The 20,623-nt window shown below is 37.9% G+C and overlaps 1 protein-coding gene across 3 annotated transcripts in view; it reads left to right on the forward strand.

Annotated features, from left to right (window-relative positions):
- The first annotated feature begins 18,337 nt into the window (after window positions 1-18,337).
- The window catches only part of epha3 (eph receptor A3), a 96,362-nt gene continuing 94,076 nt past the window's right edge, over window positions 18,338-20,623 (forward strand). For all 3 annotated transcript variants that reach the window (XM_087829929.1, XM_006802380.3, XM_035912771.2), the window contains exon 1: window positions 18,338-18,500. In XM_087829929.1, coding sequence (XP_087686055.1) covers window positions 18,407-18,500 — 94 coding nt within the window. In that variant the 5' untranslated portion in view covers window positions 18,338-18,406. The remainder of the gene's footprint in view (window positions 18,501-20,623) is intronic.

Consider the following 20,623-nt stretch of genomic DNA (forward strand, 5'->3'; position numbering starts at 1 on the left):
TCTGCATGCTGTTTTCCCAGCCAAAGCTTGTAATTTAGCAGCAATTGACCTCCTGCAGTCTGCCAGCAAATGAAAACATGTAGGCCAGTCTGCTAACGAAGGGCCCGAAGACCCCAGGGTTTGTCCGGACCCTGCTCTGCACCGTGGACACAGAACCCCTCACTTCAGTTCCAATTTACTTCTTCACCACCTCCAGGAGAGACTTCATCGTCCTCACGCTGTGTAATGACTTAACGTGTCTGGAGCAGAGGAAAGGCCTGTTGGGAGAACAACTCAATACTGTGATTGTCTGGAAAACAGGATGTACTCCTTTCCAAGGTGGTTCACTGATGGCATGTGGCCTTAATGACTTTAGCTGAAGCGAAGACTAGCCGGTTAGGATTTAAAGTTTTACAAATATTGATCCTTTTAGAGAAGCTTTGACTGGCTGTGTGAGAAGGTACAATTGTAAAATACAACCTAAGGTCAAGAAATCACAGCACTGCTTTTGATTTTTTGAAAAGTGATCAAAGAAAAAGAAAGAAAAAGAAAAATAAACACCTCAGTCATTGTTTATCCACTACTTTATATCTGCAGAAATTATTGGTTTGGTGCATGTTTGTCCATATGATTCTTATTGTGATATTTATCGAGTCTAAGAGTTTTTAGCTTTTTCAGTTAATTATTTCTTGAAATAAGTACAAAGGCAATAACATAAAACTCTGCAATAATGAAGCTGCACTGGGCATATGCCTTTGATGCACACACCAAAGTCTGCTTAAAACATGGCCTAAGGCTGTTACTGGGTGACATGAGTCATTGCTTCTTTCCTCACACAGCATTGTTGCTGTGCTTTGGCCATGTTGTGTAGACAACATTGCATGATCCCTGTACTAACAACTGCCAAATTATGTAGAGTCAGCTAACTGGATACAGTACCAGCATTATAATATAGTGGGTGCTCTTCCAGCATAAAATCTAATGGGCTATTTAGAGGGGTAAGCAACAAGAATACTAATGAGCACAAACAGGACATCACAACACAAAAGTAGGAATGAGGCCTACGAAACTTGGCTTATACAAGCAAATACTCTCACTACTTATAATTTCACTTTAGAATACAATTTAGAGGATAAAATATAGATTGGGACAAATTCTATAAGGCTTTATTATGTATAATAGCTAATCGAATTATTGTAATATAAAGTATTAGGAAACATTTTTCTCATTAGCCTCTTTGGTTTGAGATCACATGGTTTACTCAACCAGATTCCAACTCATCATTCTGAAAAGTACTTTGATTGCATTGCAGGTATTTTTTTTTTTTTTTACTGATGTACAGTGCTAAAGAAAGTTATAAGATCACCTGTCATAAAAACAAGAAGACAATTTTTTTTTCTAAACTTTAAATTTTGGAATTTACTAAACAGAAATCACATTTTTTCACGATTTGAGCCAGCACACTGGAAATGTCAGAAATTAATCAAGCACAACATTTAATAAGTCTGTGTTATTTTAGGCTTGCACCCCTTACATTGGGCGGTGGTCTAATAATTTTTTTTTAAGAACTGTAGGCCTTCGAACTGCTGCCTGGTGAAATGTCTAAAGCACAAATATGTTTTGATGCATTTATCTGCATTTGAGCACATAGACTATTCATGCAAATAGTCATAAATGCCAGTTACAGTTCCACTGCCAGCAGTAAATGTCTAAGCCATAACAGAATCCAAACATATTTGATTGATAAGGTTATGCTTTGGTTGAGTTGGTGACTTTTTTTGGTTTTACGATTTCTTCAAACATGTAAAGCTATGAGCCATGTGTTCCCATCTTTGAAATGTGAACAATTTGGGGTAAAAGGTTTACATTAAAGCTGGGGCTTTTCATGTTAATATTTTCATTATTTTAATATAAATGTAATAGTAATAATAATTTATTATTTAATTAAATTTAATATTTAATATGTTTTTTTGTATGTTTGGAAGTAGAGTGAGCAGTAAAACACTGTAACTCTACTAATATTTAAGACATAAGACAGCTGAATAGCTGATATTGTCTGATAACTCAGTTAGGTGAGTTGATGGGTTACTCCTCATCTAAACTTGCATGCGGCAGTAAGACGTGGCTTTCTTCCATTTTTTTTCCTCCTGAGGGCCAAGATAAAGCCATAATAATTGTAAACCCTCCCCAAAAATAGCATCTCGTAGTACAAGTCATGTTTGTGTCTCCCTTGAAGTGATTGTGCTTTTTCGTGCACTGTATGCCTAGTATGTAGAGTTTAACTTTATTACTTGTAGCGGTTGCTTAAGTAAACAAGGTTCTTTTTATTAAGAATGAATAACTGCACCACCGTTATGTGCTAATGTGTTTATATATGTGTGTTTGCTGTGAGGGGTGAGTAAGTTCACCACAGACACGTGATAAGTGGTACAGTTACTGTTACTACATTTTATAACAGGCAGTTTGCAATGCCAGTAACTGGCTGACACGAGAGACATCTGTCATCAACATGCAGAACAATAATAACAATGAAGGATTCATGAATAACCTTCAGACTGGAGAAAGTCATTCAAAGTCAAAGTCATTAATATGGCTCCAATCCCCTGTTTCTAATTAAAATCATTTCTGCAGTTTTGTGACTGTAATTCTGGCAACACTCAATTACTGTATTCTGTTCATTTCTTTGAAACCATTAAAAGATACTCACCCTGTTTTATTGAAAATTTCTTTCTCGTCGTTTATCCATTATTTGTTGATTTCATACATTTCTGAGCTTTGAAGCCAATATACAGTCCCCCAGATGTTCCTTTTTGTGCACCAATAAAGTGGCTAAAACCCCTTCCTGACCAAAAAGTAGGGAATTCTTTCTTTTTTAGTGATGGAGTCATACATACACCTTTAACCATCTGCCTATTATTTTATTATGTTGAATTAAATGTAAGCAGGTTACAGATAAAGTAAGGGTCAGGCCTTGTGTCACTTTACATATTGGTGTAACTTCACACAAAATATGTAATGCAATGTGATAACATGCAAAGTGATTTTCCGATGTATGAATGCTTTCCGTGTGTTATTTCATGTTGCGTACAGTGAAAAAAAAAATCAGGTATCTTTTAATACCTTTTATGTTTTTGAAATGAATTTCATGAATCCCTATATCCCAACAGCATCAGTGAATGCACGAGTTATAAAACTAAATAGTTGTTTTTTTGTTATTCCAAAAAAAAAAATGGTAAGCCAGTTTAGGGATAGTTGTGAAATTGATTTAACATCTGCTTACAAAGCACCTGTGGAATAATGTTAGCATTTATGTTAGCATATGCTATGGTGTATGGGTTTATTTTATTTTTCAACAGGTGCTTGTTTTATCTATAAAGGACACTCTAAAAGAAGTGAAAAACCAAAACGGTGAAGTTGTGCAGGACAGCATAACACTGAGTTAGAGGAGGCCTCTACAAGATTCAAGTAACAATCCTAAATATATTGTAAAAACAATGCTCATAACTGTAAGACTTTCAAGGATATTAACCTACATTGACAGTGCTGTACGGCAACCATTATCATACTATTTCCTTTTTAATTGCTTATCCCAAAGTCTTATCATAATAAACAATATGATGTACAGACCATCGTTCACATTTATAATTTAACAGTTTGGGGTTAAAAGCATCAAATGGCAGTTCACATTCTACAGTTTTAATCTGCCTCCCTATAGCTTTGCAATGTGAGGACGAATGTGGATCGGTCTGTTTACTTCTGCACCGTCTCTGGCCAAAACACCTCTTGAATGCTGCAAGTAACTGTCAGTAAAACAATGTTTATTTGCAGCATTTCCCACGAAAGTCATTGTTCATCATCCGCTGCTCAAAGTAAACATTTGTACACTGAAGTGAGACTCACGCTGAAGCAAACTGTACAAAGTACGGCACGCTGGTATTGTAATCAGAGGATGTAGCTGCATCCTTGTCAACCTGCGGACATATTCCTTATGTTTGCTCAGCTTCCGCTGTATAGAGCTGCCAGTCCTGATTAGTTCTGATTGGTTTCATTTGTTCCTCGGTGTTTAGACATCAATCACAGCACTTCCTTTCCTGAGATTCAGTAATCTCGGCTGCCTCCCAGCAGCAGAGATTCTGGTTATATTTCGTGTGTGAATCTGTCTGTGCATGTCTGTGTATATGCTTGGTTTGTAACCGCGCTGGTGGTCTGGTGTAAATCTATAGGTGATCAGAGAGAAACAAACAGAACATAAATGGCTATGAGGGGTGAAGGTGGGAGTCTGTGTGTTCCTAGTGGAAAGATGTCTAAATTTTGGCCCACTGTTCTGGCAGTATGCCTGCATATGTTTGAGCCTACAAGATTTCAGCCAGCATGTCAGTTTTTCCATATGTTAAACTAAATACCAGCCAGCTATATCTAAGAGGCTGTCATTGATTGGTATTACAGTGACTGTCATCTGATGAGCTAAACAGGAATTGATTAAAAAATGTGTCTATAAACTTGTTAGACATTTACTAATATAATTGTTACTATAGTGGTGATGTGGAGTTGTAAATTGAGTGTCAGATTTCTACTCTAACATCAATATAAGCACTGAAAATTACTCCTGCTGAAACTAAAAAATCTAACTAACATATTCAAGCATATTTTTAGCAGAATTTCAAGTTTACTTGGATTGATCCAATATTTGTATGAAACCCGAAGAAGATATTAGAGTAACTCTGTGGCTGTTTATCCTTGAACAGGCATCCTAACACTCTGGCTGCCCTGATTGCTGTTATTTTGGAATGGGTAAAAATGGCAATGCCCTTCCTTGGATGGCCCACAGTATGATTTATTACTTTGTTAAGAAGCAAAATAATCCTTCTTGAAGTTCTCGGCTCCCACTCAATACCTTGAAAGAAGGAGGAGTTAGAATGCAACTTTTGGCAAAACAAAGGGCGTCATTTTCCATGAAAGCCTGAGGAATGGTGAGGTGGGAGGCTGGCAGAAAAATAAAATAAAACGGAGCAGTAGTGTATTAAAGTGAGATCTCTGACGTGCAGCTGAATTCTTCAACCTGGCAAGGCTTGGAATGGCCTTGACTTTGAAGGATAGGAGGCAGTGAGGGAAGGAAGTAAAGAAAGACAGGACCAACCATGTGTGGAAAAGGGAATGGTATTACCCTTCTTTGTTTAACCACACAGGTCAACTGAGGACTTTTTTTTTTTTTTCGCTCAGTGCAATTACAATGCTGTTCTCTGTCAAACTGCCCATGTGGTTCTGGCCCTGGCAAACTCTCCAATGGATGGGAGGAAATAAAGGATGGGAGGACAGTGGAAGTGTAACACCGGCTTGGCAAATTGAGCAGAATCTAAGTGGTGCCTGAGTACTCTGGCAGACAGCATGGCACCTCTAATCACATTGAATCAATCCTCTGTAGAAAGCCCAAGCCAACATCACTACCAAACTCCACCAGTCTCTCACCAGTGTTGTGCATGAGAGGGCTAGTTGAAGCTAAATTTGAAGATAGCTGTGCTCTGACCCAAGACTATTTAGCAGAAACATCTTGACTCAGAGTGATGCTGAAAACCTAGCTCAAACATTTGTTACTTTTAGGCTAGACAATTGTAATTCTCTATTAACACGCAATTCTAAAATCTTCCTGAAAAGACATGGTGAAAGTAGTAGAGGGAACTGGAAGGAGAAATTATATTTCTCCCATACTGGGTATTCTTCAATCACTCCTTATTAATTCTAGAATTTAAATGTAAATTCTTCTTCTAACATTAAAAGTGCTGCTCCCAGTTTGGACAGACATCCTCTCGACTTTTAAGATTAGGTTTATAACAGCGCTAGGACTCAATCAGTTGACCTTGAATCATCCTTGGGTTCTGTTGCTATAGCTTCAGGCTGCTGTGGGACTTCCCATGATACAGTAAGGGCCTCCCCATTTTTCACTCTCCATGCATTTATATGCCACTATTGCATGCCATTACTGCATTTTTTTTCTCTCTCCCATAGTGTGCATCTAGTCTTTGTCTCTTTATGTCCTTCTTTTCTCTCTTCTCTTACTCCAGGCCCATCTTAAGTTGTGATCATCACAGCCTCCAAAGCTCAAAACTGGTTACTAATGTTTTGATTATGCTGTAATGGTATTCAAATCTTTTGACTTTGTTAGATTAAGCACACTGTGTTCCATGTACAACAATGTTTTCAGTTGTTGTAGCGTTCACATTTTATAATGGATTTTATATTATATTTATTTATATGGTAAGTAACACATTTTTGAATAGCAGACCTACTTTTATGGTTTCCTTTTATTATGTGAATCCTATTTCTTTTTGCCAAAAATCAAGGTGTTTGGATTGTAAACCTTTCAGTTATAAACAAACCCTGGTAAGTGCGTCTCACAAATGACATCTCCCTGTAAGAATGTATCTCATACACTATTAGTCTATTAGTCCAGCTGATAGCAATCAGAGGACTATCTTAAGTTTAAAAAAAAATCTTGTCAGAGTAGTTGTAACTTTGTAAAACAACATCTTTGTTGGCATGTCAACTCATTTGAAATTAACGAAACAATGTTTTATGTGTTAATGCCATCCCTTGTTAGACACTCCACTGACCTGAGATAATGACTAAAGAAAGGCACCAATAGTCATGTGCAGTGTTGCACAGATTGCGAAAGAAAAGAGCACATTTGGCTTAAGGCCAGCCCCAATTAATGACAGCAGGTCTGCTGAGAAGTTACAAGAAAATAGTCATTTGGAAGTAAAGTAATGGATGCCATGATGCTGAGCTTGTGTGTCAGAGAAATTGTGCCACTGGGCCTGTGTCACAACGCTTAAGTCTGTCTAACATGCATGTGTGTGCATATTAGCTTGTGTATACACGCAAGCCAGAGACATCATGCAAATTCAGTGCACTGTGTCCTGACACTGACACGAGATACATTCAGCATGCTGCATGTTTTTGTTTTAGTGCTTGCCCTTCTCTGTTGTTACCCTCTGAACCAACAGTGATGCAATGTTGCACTTTGGGATTATAACAGGATTTTTACAGTATGTTCACTTAAGAAGACTAGGTATGCTATACACAAGGAAGGTACTTGCACAATTTTCACATGGGAAAACTGTGCAAATAATTTGTGTGATGGGAATAGTGCTATGATTATTGGGCCAAGTCCATAAAGACTTGCTGCTTGTCAAGCAAAATTGGAAGCAAAAGTTGGAAGTACAATTACTTAAATTACTTTGACAAAGTAGATTTATGTGTGTGTACTGAGCACATAAGACTTAAACACAGGCCTTAATTAAATCTGAATTTGAATCATTTAATGCTGAGGCTGAGTTTTTATCCATATTTAAGTAAAGTTTATTTACCCACTAATGTTTATATAACCTCTTACCAAATCTAAGCATCTAACCTGTGCACTGATTTGGAGGTAAGCTAATTAACTGTAGCCACTGAATTTCAAGCCTACAACAAGCCTAACAAACATTACCTCACTAGTTCTGAATGTGGCCTCAGTCACACAGGCCTAGTGACCTATCTGCAACCAGCTGACAACCAGGAATGTCTGTGCACTTTTGAGAGGTTGCTGGCAGTCACTATGAAATCAACTGCTAAAGCCCCATTCACACAGGCATAGTGACCCATGGTAATCATTAGTACCTAGGGAAAAGCGTCTAGCCTGTGAAAAGTTGGTGAGTGCTAGGAGTCATTAGCATGAAACTAGTTGCAAAGAGATGCATTTGGTCACAAATAAAGCAATCATGAGAAGGTTTTTGATGTAGCGCCTCTTTGCAACTGATTCCACCATTCTTTATAAGGTGACAGCAACCTCCAGCAACCACACACAAATGGTCAGTGTTGTCACGTTTTAATGACACAAATAGTTGTTTATATTATTTTTGTGTTGCATAAAAAAAAATCAAGATTTCAGTCACCATATTGAAATCTGTGGAAAGCTGTCAGTGTTTTTTATATATTCATAATTGATTATTTTTTACTTGGCAAATACTGGGCTCGGAGTTTGAATGTGTGAGTGCTGAGTTAAAAAATGGCTTGGGAATAGTAAGGTGGGTGTATGAATGTGTGTGTAAATGAGGCTTGTGCTAAAAAAGTGCTTAGACTTCTTAAAGCGCTATGCAGCAAAGATCCAAATACCTTTTACACTGAAGTTGTTCTTAATTTAATGTAATTTAATTTACTGTGGACACCAGTAGTGCTTGGTTTTGACCATCACAAAAAGGGATCAAATTCTAAAATTTTAAGTCACGAAACAAATCACTTGTGATGTTTTTTTCAAAGAAGAAGAGGAGTGGAAAGCTGTCTTCCAACGGAAACCACCTTTAGTCATTGTCGGTTTCCTATCCCTGTGCATGTTCAGTAAGACATTTGGACAAGAGAAAACAAGTATGTTACAACACAATTAACTCCTCACATTTCAATTAACAATTGAGTATAATTAACATGCCAAGAATACATCATGGTATAGCACAACTTCAAAAATTCATAGCAAATTTTGGATCCTCACTTCTGACTTGACTATTCGCATTTCAGAAGCACTCTTTTCTAACTGCTTACCTATACAGGCATCTAATCATCCATAGAACCATAGAATGCAAAGCAAAAAAATATCTCCTAATTGGGCACAGTTGCTTCATTTTTCATGTTTGTTTGTGCTTTGCAATTAGGAGCATTTCAGCTGCAAGTTGGACTGTATACTGTGTTTTTGAGGATGAGTGCATGCTTCATAATTTGAATCACAGTGTATTGCAATCATCCATATATTAGAATGGATCAAACACCCTCTCCTCCCTAGAATTTCAGACATGCAAGAATAATTCATTTATGCATTCATCCGAATGAAATGAAAAACTCAAAATACCCATGATAAGCAGCTAGCTCTCAAGAAAGAGAGAGAAAGTTGTATGATTATTCTTTTCACAGAAATATTTGTAGCACCGTAGGAGGTTGGAGCCAGAAATATGCGTGTTGATAAATTCCTATGATGAGATTCAGAAACAGCTGGCTGCTCAGGGTAATTTTCTGGTTTGTTGTCTTCTCAATACTTCCCGCACTCTCTCACATGAGGTGAACACACACACCCTCACTCTAACACACACACATAGCTATGATGCAGAAGAGAGGCGAAACAAGACAAGAGAGGCAAGTTGAAGTTCCCCAAAGTCCATACATGGATTCCTTCAGTGGTTTAGCTTGAAGCTATCTTGAAGCAATGTCCTGCAAAATACTCAAATCCAGGCAAATTGATGTAATCTCAGTTTTTTCTTTGTAGAGGAAAAGATGAGCCGGAGACACTTAGTCAGAGAAGCGGTGTAGGCAGTCAGACAGTCAGGCCACACCTCAAGCCAGGCCAGAAACCAGACACTAAATCACAAAGACTTGCTCAAACTGAGCGTGCTTGTTAGCAAAAGCTTGCGAATCCTTCCCCAGAATCATTTCAAAACGACTTAAACAAGACAGGAAGAGCATCAGACACATTGTACATGAAAGAGTCACGACTGATGACCGATGAAGGTTTCCCCACTCAGTGCTCTGGTTAAATGTGCTACAAATACATTGCGCTGTTTCGTGTGTGTCATAAAGCAAAGGAGCATAATGACACAGAGTCCATTACACACGGTATTTAGAGATTAGACTAACACTGTGGTTTTGTGGTTTGAGTTGTGCTGATGGTAACCATGTGTTTCCAGAGGACATACATACTTTGACTGTGCTGACAAATAATACACTAATGCTTGCCAGCATACCTGTTCCATGATGAAGTGCCATGTGGGTTTTACGGGAACAGGCTCGGTTATGATCAGCAAAGCTAAGAGCCTTTGCCTATACTTTACTGTAGCTTTCAATAATTCCTAAATGCTTTCATGTGTCAGAACCTTTGGCAGATCATTTATTTCTTCAAAACACAAATCTGGCAAACAAATTGGTTCAAATTTCGAGAAAAGAAAATACAATGATTGGGCTTTGTTTTCAAGAGCTTAAGCTTAGAAATTCTTAGTGCAGGCTCATTGAACTGGTTGTACTTAATATCTTAGAAGTGTTGTTGTATTCATTTGTATAGCTAGAAAAGCATGAAAACATTCAACTCACTTGCTGTGGGAAAGTGATATGATGTGTTAATAGTCATACATGGCTGTTTTTATCTGAGTGTGCAACTAATTTGATGAGTAAGCAGTTTGAGCGTCATCAGCAATGTGTAATCATGGATGTGACAACCCCTTATTATGAGTTGAGGTGATTATTTTCAACCGAACAAACACAATCACCCCCAGTCCGAGAAGCACACCAATTATTCACTTGCTCACATCAGCAGCTCAGCATCACTTTCCCTCAAACGTTTTACTTTTGAGTTCTGTGGCAGAGTTTTGCTTGCTTACGCATGAACAACTGCAGTTTCTATAAAGCTTTTAATGATCCATAACTGCCCTGTAAATGTGTGTTTATAGCTGCATTCAAAGCCCCATCCAGTATGTAAAAGGTGGAGGTTTTGCACTTTTTCGGTCAACAGCGTAGCCAAAGGCAGTATTAAATCTCATAGCTTGTTAAAGTTGTTAGATGATAAGAAAGGTTTATCTTTGCTTCTGTGAAATACCATACATACTGATTCACTGTTAAAGTAGTTGAAATATATTGTGGTTGAGAAGTTTGACTAATGAATAACTATATTGTACGAACTGTCTAGCTGGGTTTCCAGTGGGCTTGTAATTTGCATTTTATGCATAGTAGCACACTCAAGAGTGTTGCCACAAACAAAACAACATTCCCGTGAGACCTCGAGTAAGAACTTAGCCCGGACATTCATAATGTTTCAACACAGGGTCTTAGTAACGCAGTTGGGATTAAATTTGTAGCTGTGCACCACACCCATAGGCTTGGTTTTCACCAGGCGTGCCAAATTGTTACAGCTCCACAGGCAAGACTAGAAGCAGATGACAGAAACGAGGCTAGTTTAGGTCTACGGCCTTGGAAAAAGGTGTTATTATTAGGATTTTCACTTTACATTCTGTTCTGTTTTAGCTTTGGCTTGGACTTGTTTTGCATCATCTGTCAAAGGGCACATTAATTTTGATGCCATTCTGTATCTGCAGCACTTTCTTCTGTGTCAGATCCCTGTTCATTTTCTTTACACGCCTAAATCAACCTTCAGAGTAAATGTTCAGTCTGCAAGAGTGTAATTTGATGAATAAGTGCTGAAATAATCATATTAATGTGATGTAATTAGGACTCACGTGACACTGTTCAGTGTCACTCAGTGCTCCAGCTGTCTTGCTTTTTAGCTCAACAGCTTGAACTGTTGTTCAGGTAACCTTATAAGCAGCCATGATTAATTAGAAAGGAACACCTCATTTTGTAGCTTTGGCAGGATTCAAGCAACATGTGTGTGTGTGTGTGTGTGCATGTGTGTATCTTCACAAGACTTAAACCCAATAGACTTGCACGATTCACCCATCTTTGTTTTTACTGATGTGAAATGTTTACTTTAACTGTGGATCACTGTGTCTTTTACATGTTTATGGTGTGTGCAAATATTCAGAGACACTTTGTGCCTTTGCATTTATATATACATACATTATATATACATACACGCATGTTTGAGTATCAAAAATAAAAAGCGCAGCAACAGTCTAGACCAGACCTTCCCAAAGTGTGGGGCCCACCCCCCGCAGATTACTTGTATTTGCTTAATCGTTTACTGTTTGAGGTGTGAAAAAAACCGCAATGGAGCAAAATATGGGTGTATGTGGTTGGAGGATGTGTTTGTATGTGTGTGTGTGTGTGTGTGCGTGCTGGGGGGGGGGCAACATCTTTCTTGTAAAACAAAGGGGGCTTAGCAAATAAAAGTTTGGGAACCACTGGTCTAGACAACAACAGCAACAAAGATGCACCAATGAAAGTGACAAGTCTGTACAGCCATTAGCCAATTAGCAGCTGATACACACTCACGCACACAACTTCAGGGCCTGTACTCTATCATCTGTATAATTAAGGTGCTTTTCTCCTGAATATTTTAGTTAAGTGTCTCTGCAACAGTGCAGCAACAAGACTTCTTTGAGCTGTCTTCTCACTGAAGTATGCTGCTCTCAGAGTGAAACCATTAGAAATCACACAGAGTACACAGGCGTGATTACAATTATTCATTCGATAACATTATGTTGGTTAGACCTTCACATTGAACATTTTTACACTGAGATTTAAAATGCAATCTAACTACACTCTGAAAGAATAATCAGTGGAAATACAGAGTTTTATTACTGATACCTTCTAAATAGTTATCGTTATTAAAACGAAATAACAGAGATGCAAAATGCTAAACTTTTCAAGTAAAGAATTTTAAAAAGAGTGGATTTGTTTAGGAAGTGGAGTGCACTGCTGTCCAGGTCTCATTTGGCATAGTTATAAAACCTGTCTTGGGGGGGTGGGAGGCATGTGTGTTGGGGTGTGCAGAAGTTTAATCCTAGCAGATGGAGGAGGATTGGTATCCAAGACAATACTGGCAGAAGGAACGCTATAGGGAGTGAGATGGGAGTAAGGACGCTGTCATTCAAAGGTTGAATAAAACTGATTCTAATATGAACACATTGTTGTATCAGGACAGAGCCGTCTCCGCGTAGCCCACAAAACACAACCCTTTCATTCACTTGAGCTAATTATCTCAAGCAGTATTTGGCCTGGACTCTTATGTTGCAACACCATGAAATTAGTTTATTATTACAGTAAAATTAGTGATCAAGTGCCTCACAGGAGGTTTTTCTTTTCTTTTTTTTCGCCTGTGGAAACAATAGATTTTTCACATATGAAGCCAAAACAACTTTTCAGTTTGAGTTGAGTTGGAGATAACATCCATATGATCATTATTTTACATATTTATTTATTTAGCGTATTATAAAATCTTAAAGGAGTGCAGAAGTAAATATAATTAGATTAGTTATGGATTCATATTCATTTAATTTCAAGTACATGAATCATCGGGGCAGTTTTAAACATTTACAGCCAACTCCTTGAATGTCTCCAAAACACAGTCGAGGCCGTGTGTGTGTGTGAGGATATGCATGTGTGTGTGAGAGAGGGAGCAGAAAGAAAAAAGTAAAAGGAGAGAGAGGAAACTTTCTTTCTGAGTTTCAGAAAGAAAGTTTCTGTCAGCATGTTTGGATTTTTGTGTCTCCTCGTGACAAAACCTCAATGCCATCAAGGAGACCATGTTGTTTCCTCGCTCTCTAATTACCGGCTCTTATGGTCTAGCCTTGTTTAGTTGTCCTACAGTAAATAAACCCTTATGTCAGACTGTTTAGTTTCGAGCAATTCTTTAGCTAAATATGCTGCCAGGTGGGACTGAGTTTTTGTGTACATTCTTTTGGAGGAAAAAAGTATCCACATGTATATCCTTGTTGCTAACGTATACGGTAGACATACATGAGTAAGGCTGTTAGCTGTAGCAAATTCATGACGGATTTGCTTTCCCAAGGGAGAATCCTCAGGCATGTGGGAAGTTATGTGTTTGTCATTTTGCTAGTTAATTAGTTTGAAATGGTCTGTACACAACAGCAACACAAGCCGCTCTCTGACAGTTTACGTCTGCATAAAACTTAATTGCATCAGCAAATTATTTTGAGGAAAACCAATTACTTTTTTAATGAATCTAATAACAAAATGCTTTTAACTAACATTTTCATGAAGCCACACATATGCATCAGTAATATATTCATTGACAATATCTCTTTTTACATTTGTAGCAACTTAAGAAAAACTGAATATATTTGAAATCTTTTGTCATCTTTCGGCTTGGTTAAGCTGTGAGAAAGATGTTTATATTGGCCCAAGGCATGTCTTATTTATTTGATATTTAAGATTACATTTATTTTCTTAAACATGAAGTGTTTTTGTCTCGCAAATCTAACCACTGAGGGAACTCCCAGGTTTCCTTGTTTGGTGAGAGTTGTGCAACTTGTGCACACCTGACATCCACTCCTTATCACCCCCTGCTGACAACATAAACCATGCCAATTCATTCATTCACATAACAAGGTTAACCAGCCAGCAATTATGTTGCAACCAAATGTAATCATAAGTGAAAAAAAAAGAAAACACAAAGTAGGGAACAGGTTTGACCAACAATACCCACTTTGGCTAAGTAGTCAGAGAAAAGAGGTGAGAAAGAAGAGGAAAGACAGAGAGAGGCGGGAAATAAAAATAAATCATTTCCACACGGTTTCATTTACAAGTAACTGTTTTTTTTTTAAATTAAAAAGTTAAAAACTAGCAGAAATTCCTTGTCTCAATAAAAGGTAATTGAAATGTCATGTCTCAGAATAAAGAAGAAAAGACAGAAAGGAAGGAAACTTTTGCACATGTTTACCTTATATGGGATTAAAAAAATGCATAAGTGCTTCAGAGGGTTAAACACACCAGTTCTTTCTGTCTTCTTTCTGTTTTTTGGTTGTTTTTTTTTTGGCATCATTCTGTAACTGATCTCAAACCAGGAACATCCCCTGGACAGTCCAAAGCATTCGCTTGCAGCAATTTTACAAGATTGGGCTGGAAATTGTTTATATGTCTTAAGCAATACTTTGAATAGAGCAACATAGCGTTGCACTGCAGTATTGGTCCTTTGATTTTAGTTAAAGACTTTTTGTCTAACACTGGTTTTGTGCTACATGAGTGGACACAGATTTAACCGATACCTGTGCCAAAGCAGAAACCAGCCAGTCAAGAGTCATAGTGGAAAACATAGGAAATTAATGATAAACTGAAGAGCATGCCGATTTCTGCAGCAGCTCCATATAGTTTGAGGTTTTGTTGATGGGAACTGTTTATTGACAGTGTTAACAGAGAACAATAGTCACATTTAACAGCCAGTCTTTTTCCTATTTATATCAAAACAAACTCACAAAACAACTGAAAAATCGGCCCCAACATGATTTATAAATTTGGCCTTGTCACCCCCACCCACTAAAGTGTGACAGTATGAGAGGACATAATCATGAGTGGATGTGGAAAGACGGCTTGCTCTGCTTCACTCTGTCATGGCTGGTCATTCAGACTTATCAGAGCCATCTCTCTCTAAGGGTAAGAGTGGGGGGATTTACCACATGAACCATAACCCAATTATTCATTGGTGCAAATCCAGGAAATGGAGGGGCAGTTGGGTTTTTGTTTAGTTGTGTAGTTAGACACACTCAACTGAACACATTTTTCATACGATTAGAGTGAATGCTCCATGTGTGATGCTGTAATTAACGTCTTTTCCCAGCATAAAGATTTCCTTTCCTTGATCTTAGATCACAGACGTTCACGGGGAATTGGTTGCATCTGTGAAAAACACAAAGGTTTTTGTAATCAGATGCTTCGACTCCCTTTAATCAACTTTTAATCAATTTGACACCATCAGCAAATTCAAGACGGGGAATATATAATCCTGTCTATACCACGTTGTTTTCAGTACATTCAAAGAAATATTGCACCTCCATTCAATTTCTGGTAGCAAGCTGACACATGGTACTGTCGAACAAATGTTACTTTAAAACAAATATTAGTATTTCTCTTTAATGGATACATAAAAAAATGTTAGTTGCGTTCTTCTAGTCCACATGAATATAATATTGTAAATAATCCTTCTAAGAAAATAAAAGGATGGCGGTGAAAAGTTGTGGTGCTGGCAATGGTAAGAAAGCCTCCGTGGTATGATGTTTGGTGTGGGGGGGATAGTGTTACATGCCAGCAGCCTGCTGGCTTCTCCTCCTGCTGTACGCTGTGCGTATGGAGGAATGTGCCGTCTGAGAACCACAGGGAGGAAGAGAGTACTGACAGCAAGCAATAATCACAGTCAGCTTTTCTGTTTGTTTGTTTGTTTGCATGTATGTTACTGCATAAGAAGGCCAAGTCTTGGAGGCTTCAAAGCTGCTTCTAAAAAACATCTGTTCTATGAGTTTGGAACGCTATAACAGCCTTGTCAGAGCACATGATGACTTACAATTGCGACTTTAAATCAATATTTTCCTCCATCTCATACTGGATTGTTCCACTGGCAAGAGTTCAAGATGGACAAGCTCTCATTGAGAAGAGGAGGAGGGGGGGGGGGGGGGGGGGGGGAATGCTGGAGTGGATAGATGGGAGGCACCCATTGCATTCTTTCAATTCACCACAATCAGAAACAGATTTCCAGCAATTAGTCTGAACTAACTTGCAGGTTTATTGACTAAAAACATAGTGACAGTGCCTCTCAGACGACCAAATGAAAACGGTAACTACTAATTATGTTTGACTGTCAGAATGAAGATCCTTTAAATGCCAAGTTATAATCTTAGTCACTTATATTGAGAACTTGAATTTGTTCACTTTCTTTTCATTCTAATGGGAGTTTGCCATTTTTAATTGTGCTCTTTTGTGGCAGCAGTGACTTTGGTGTCTAAAAGAAATAAAATCCTTTCCAGATTTGAGTATAATTCTTCTAATATTCTATAAACATGCAGAATGAAAAAAAATAAAAGGAGATTCTGCCGTGAAGCTAAAGCCTGTAAACTGTGAGCCCAGAATGACCATCCTTTGAATTGATTGCTAGCTGTGGGGCCTCTTGTATTAATCTCTTTCAGTGTGTAATAAGTGAATTAGTGGGCTGTAGAAGATGATGTATGACAAAGGCTGGCATGTCTAAAACCTGCTGTAAATCCACATGCCACAGTCACTTAATAATGCAGTCAGAGACCTCCTGGCATCATTCTTCACTGTATCCATTGACAACCTGAAGCTCATAAATTTCTCTGGTGGTTTTTTAAGCTGACTGCGAAGTTATTATTGTTTCTAATATTTAGGTTAAATATACTGCAAACTAACAACTGATTTACTGAAGGATGGTTTAACATCCTACAAGCTACATAACTCACTGAGCTCGACAGATGGCGAAATTAAAACTGCTGTCCTAGATTTGCAGGATTGTGTTATATATGCAATAATTTAATGGAGCAAATGTTATTCTAAATCTATAGGTTTGTTCAAATCACATTTAGCTGTGTGTTCAGTGGTTTGTTTTAAAGCTTAGTTTAATTCAGTGACTCCATATTATTATCATTACTTCAACTGGGTACTATATTCCTTAGCAGCCTTATTTGTAAATTAAACCTTCAATGGAGGCTAAAACAATATTTATTTTTATTTGATTTAAGATGGATGTATGACAGGAGAAAAGATATTTCATCAGTAAACTGATAAAATGATTTATATTCAGGAGCAGATATTTCAAATCCAAGTGAAGCGGCATTGTTTCTCTGTGTGTGCTATGTCCTTTAACTTTTCCCATACATCACAAGCCTTCAACCCCCCACCACAACAGCTGGCGTCTCAGCAAGTGCCATGACGTTACACTGCCACCCCAGCCTTTCAGTATACATCAAGTATTGTGGTGTCAGGGGCCCCTAATGGCCTTCAAAGTAAAATGCAGACAGTAGAATGAAATACACATACAACATATGTCCTTCAGCACAAAGATAAATAAAACTTTACCCTACTGTGGCTGAGTATTACAACATGGAAAACAGTATAAACAAATAGGTATTTGAGAATTATATGTTTATATAGTATGAATTATAGGTTAAACATAGCTATAAGCTTAAATATAATATAAATTTGTCAATGTTATATTACAAAACAGCCACATAATAGGACAAAACAATTGTTTTGTACCCTTATTTAATAATCCTGTGTGACTCACTGTTCTTTTGCACTTTTGCAGTGCTTTACAGTTTGACACCATAACAGCATACTGTTGTCTGCCCCAGTTTCCAGTTTAAAAACAAGAGGTCACTAAAAGTCAAGGCTTAAACCAAAACGAACAAATAAATTAAAGTATGGCCTTTAACCACAGACTTTATGTTATTTATATATTTAATAAATAAATAAAGTTTCGCATGGTGCTTATGTGGCTTTGTTTAAACACGGGCTCACACTGCATTTTCATTCATAATAGTAACTGAGCCAAATGTAATCCATTATGATCAGATATTTTGGGAGAGAATAAACACTCTTTAAGTGTAAGGAAAGATTTGGTAAAAGAAAACATAGTGCAGACTGTTGTTTCTAGATAAACCCATTACGTTTATCTCAGCCCCTGCTCTCCATTTGAAGTGATTCATGTTACAGATTTGGTGAAATAGACGATAAAATACGCTAAACTGCTGAATTCGTCATTCTTTTTTTCCCCCTTTTTTTTCTTTTTTAAAGACGCCTGTGGTAGAAAATTTAAAATGACCTGTGATGAACTTGAATGCTGTTTTGATGTATGTTAAGACTCTGTAGGACCCAGCGGAAAACTCCTCCAACCGGAGGGAGACGGAGCAAGAGAGAGTGAGAAAGCTGAGTGGGGAGAAGACGTTCCCAGATTAGTCAGTGGCTTCATGGAGTTATGTGTCTCTGATCCGCCGCCATGGATTGCAATCCGCGATCACTCCTTTTTGTTTTACTTCTTTTGTTGTCCTGCGTTATCCCCGCGTTTCCCGTCTTCTATCCCCCCAATGAAGGTAAGGGAACTCAGGCTGCGACATGTGTGTTTGTGTGTATGTGCGCACTTGTGTTTATGTATGAATGGTGCGCTACGGCACGTATCGCGATCAGAGCTGTGCGCTCATCGAGGGCTTACTGTCTAAATTATGGTCTCAAAAATCAAAGGACTATCCAAAGCGAATCACGGTGGCACCGGACATCACCGACAAACTGGATCAGATCGCCAGCAGATAGTAATAATCAGAGAGTAAACTTGAATCCAAATCCAAACAAGCCAGACAAGGTAGCGCGATTTCCGATAATTTGGCTAAGAGGACTTAATCGTTTTCAAATAGAGATGAATAAACTAAGTGATGTCGAGACAGCTCCAAAAGAAGTGTGATTATGGGACGAATGGACGTGAAGAAACTCCGATATTTGTGTTTATATGAGATGTGCGTGTCTGTCTGTTTTACCCAAGAATCCGTTTGGGGTAGACGCCCCAGTTACTGGGTAACTGTGAGCTTAACTCAGTTTTAAGGCAATAAATAGAATATGAGAATATTCGCATAGTGCGTAAAAACGTGGCTGCTTTTTTAATGGGTTCGACTCGAATAAAGATTAAAGTCTACCGTTGTGATCATGTAAATTTGCAGTTTCATGACTTTTTTAAAAGTTGCATTTAAAGCCGATTTCATGATAAATGAGCGACAAAGACGTTGCACTTTATCTCTCTTTAGGTCTTGGTCGCTTTCTAGGTGAGTATAAGCTTGTGGCAGGGGCAGAAACAGGCTACGGTAGGCACGTCCACTCTCAGCACAGTCATTTATTCAAACATATGAAACTAAACTACAAACAATAAAGAAAGGGAAAAAAAACTTTACACAACAGAGGGAGGTTTGGTTTGAACTTTGTAAATTATTGGTTTACATCCTGACATCTTTAAAACTTTAACATGTTCGGGTCAAAGTGTGTGTATGTGTGTGTGTTAAGCAGGGGCAGTAAATGCAAATGCACTCTGAGGATGAGCTCCAACCCTTAGCACTCCACAAGAGACAGAAAAAATGTAATTGAGTTTATTTTTAATGTCCAGTTCTCTGTGGTTTATGTCACATTAAGTAAAAAATGAAAGTAAAAGTAAAAAATGAAAAATGAGTCTGTAAATGTGAATAGAACCTATTAACACGATAGCCATCTAAATGGTGCTTTATGTGAATTATCAGCACACGCCGGCTCAAAGGTCTCAGTTTAGGATACCCAACAGTTTAAACCTTAATGGCGAGAAAGTAATGGGATCCGTCCGTATACTGTAGATGTTGCAGTTTACACCGCAGTGATTGAATGTTCAGAGACAAACCCACCCCGTGTAAACTTCCAGATTAAGGCTGATGTTGTTGGAGAAGTTTGGAAAGTTTTGGACGTTAGTTTGTAGGTCACGCCAAAGGATCTGTTTTATAATCCAACAATTATTAAACTAAAAGTTTCACTTGTCGCGCACTTAATAAATGAATTAATTAATCAGGCCAGTCACATTTCAGTGGATTTTCTTCTGACCCTATAAGTTTTGTGATTTCTTTTAAGCCATCAAGCCTAAAATCAATGTTTTCTTAACGAAAAATGTTTGTGGAATGTAAACCATTCATTTAATGCTAAAAAAAAGACTGTCCCCATTTTTTACGCACAGCATTTGGTGTCTGGGAAATATATCTCCTTAGTTGTTAGCGCAATGCAAGAGAGCATACGATTTAATTTATGGTGTTTGACACGAAGGCACGGGTCGGGAAAATGTGCAGTTCTGTGGTGAAGCAAAAAAAAAAAAAAATAGAAAAGAGTCAAAGCCACCCAGGCCTAATGCAAATCCACATATAAGCATTTGATTGAAAAATAAGACTGGTTAAGTTTTAGTTTGGCTTACGATGGTAAAAAATAAGCAAATACACACTGACCCTAAAAAAATACACACAATTCCACTGGTAGGAGTGTGTTAGTATTTTATTTTGCGTTTGGAGGAAAGGGAGAAAGTGAGACGATACAGAACGCGGAGTGAGTGGGGCGGGGGATCATTTAAGAGTTTAGGATAAACGTGTAATTTATACGAGTGAATATCAGAGAGAAAAGAAACGATGAGAAGACACACACACACACACACACACACACACAT

The sequence above is a fragment of the Neolamprologus brichardi genome, chromosome 16 (assembly GCF_056152115.1).
Source record: "Neolamprologus brichardi isolate AB-2024 chromosome 16, ASM5615211v1, whole genome shotgun sequence".
Classification (NCBI taxonomy): Eukaryota; Metazoa; Chordata; class Actinopteri; order Cichliformes; family Cichlidae; genus Neolamprologus; species Neolamprologus brichardi.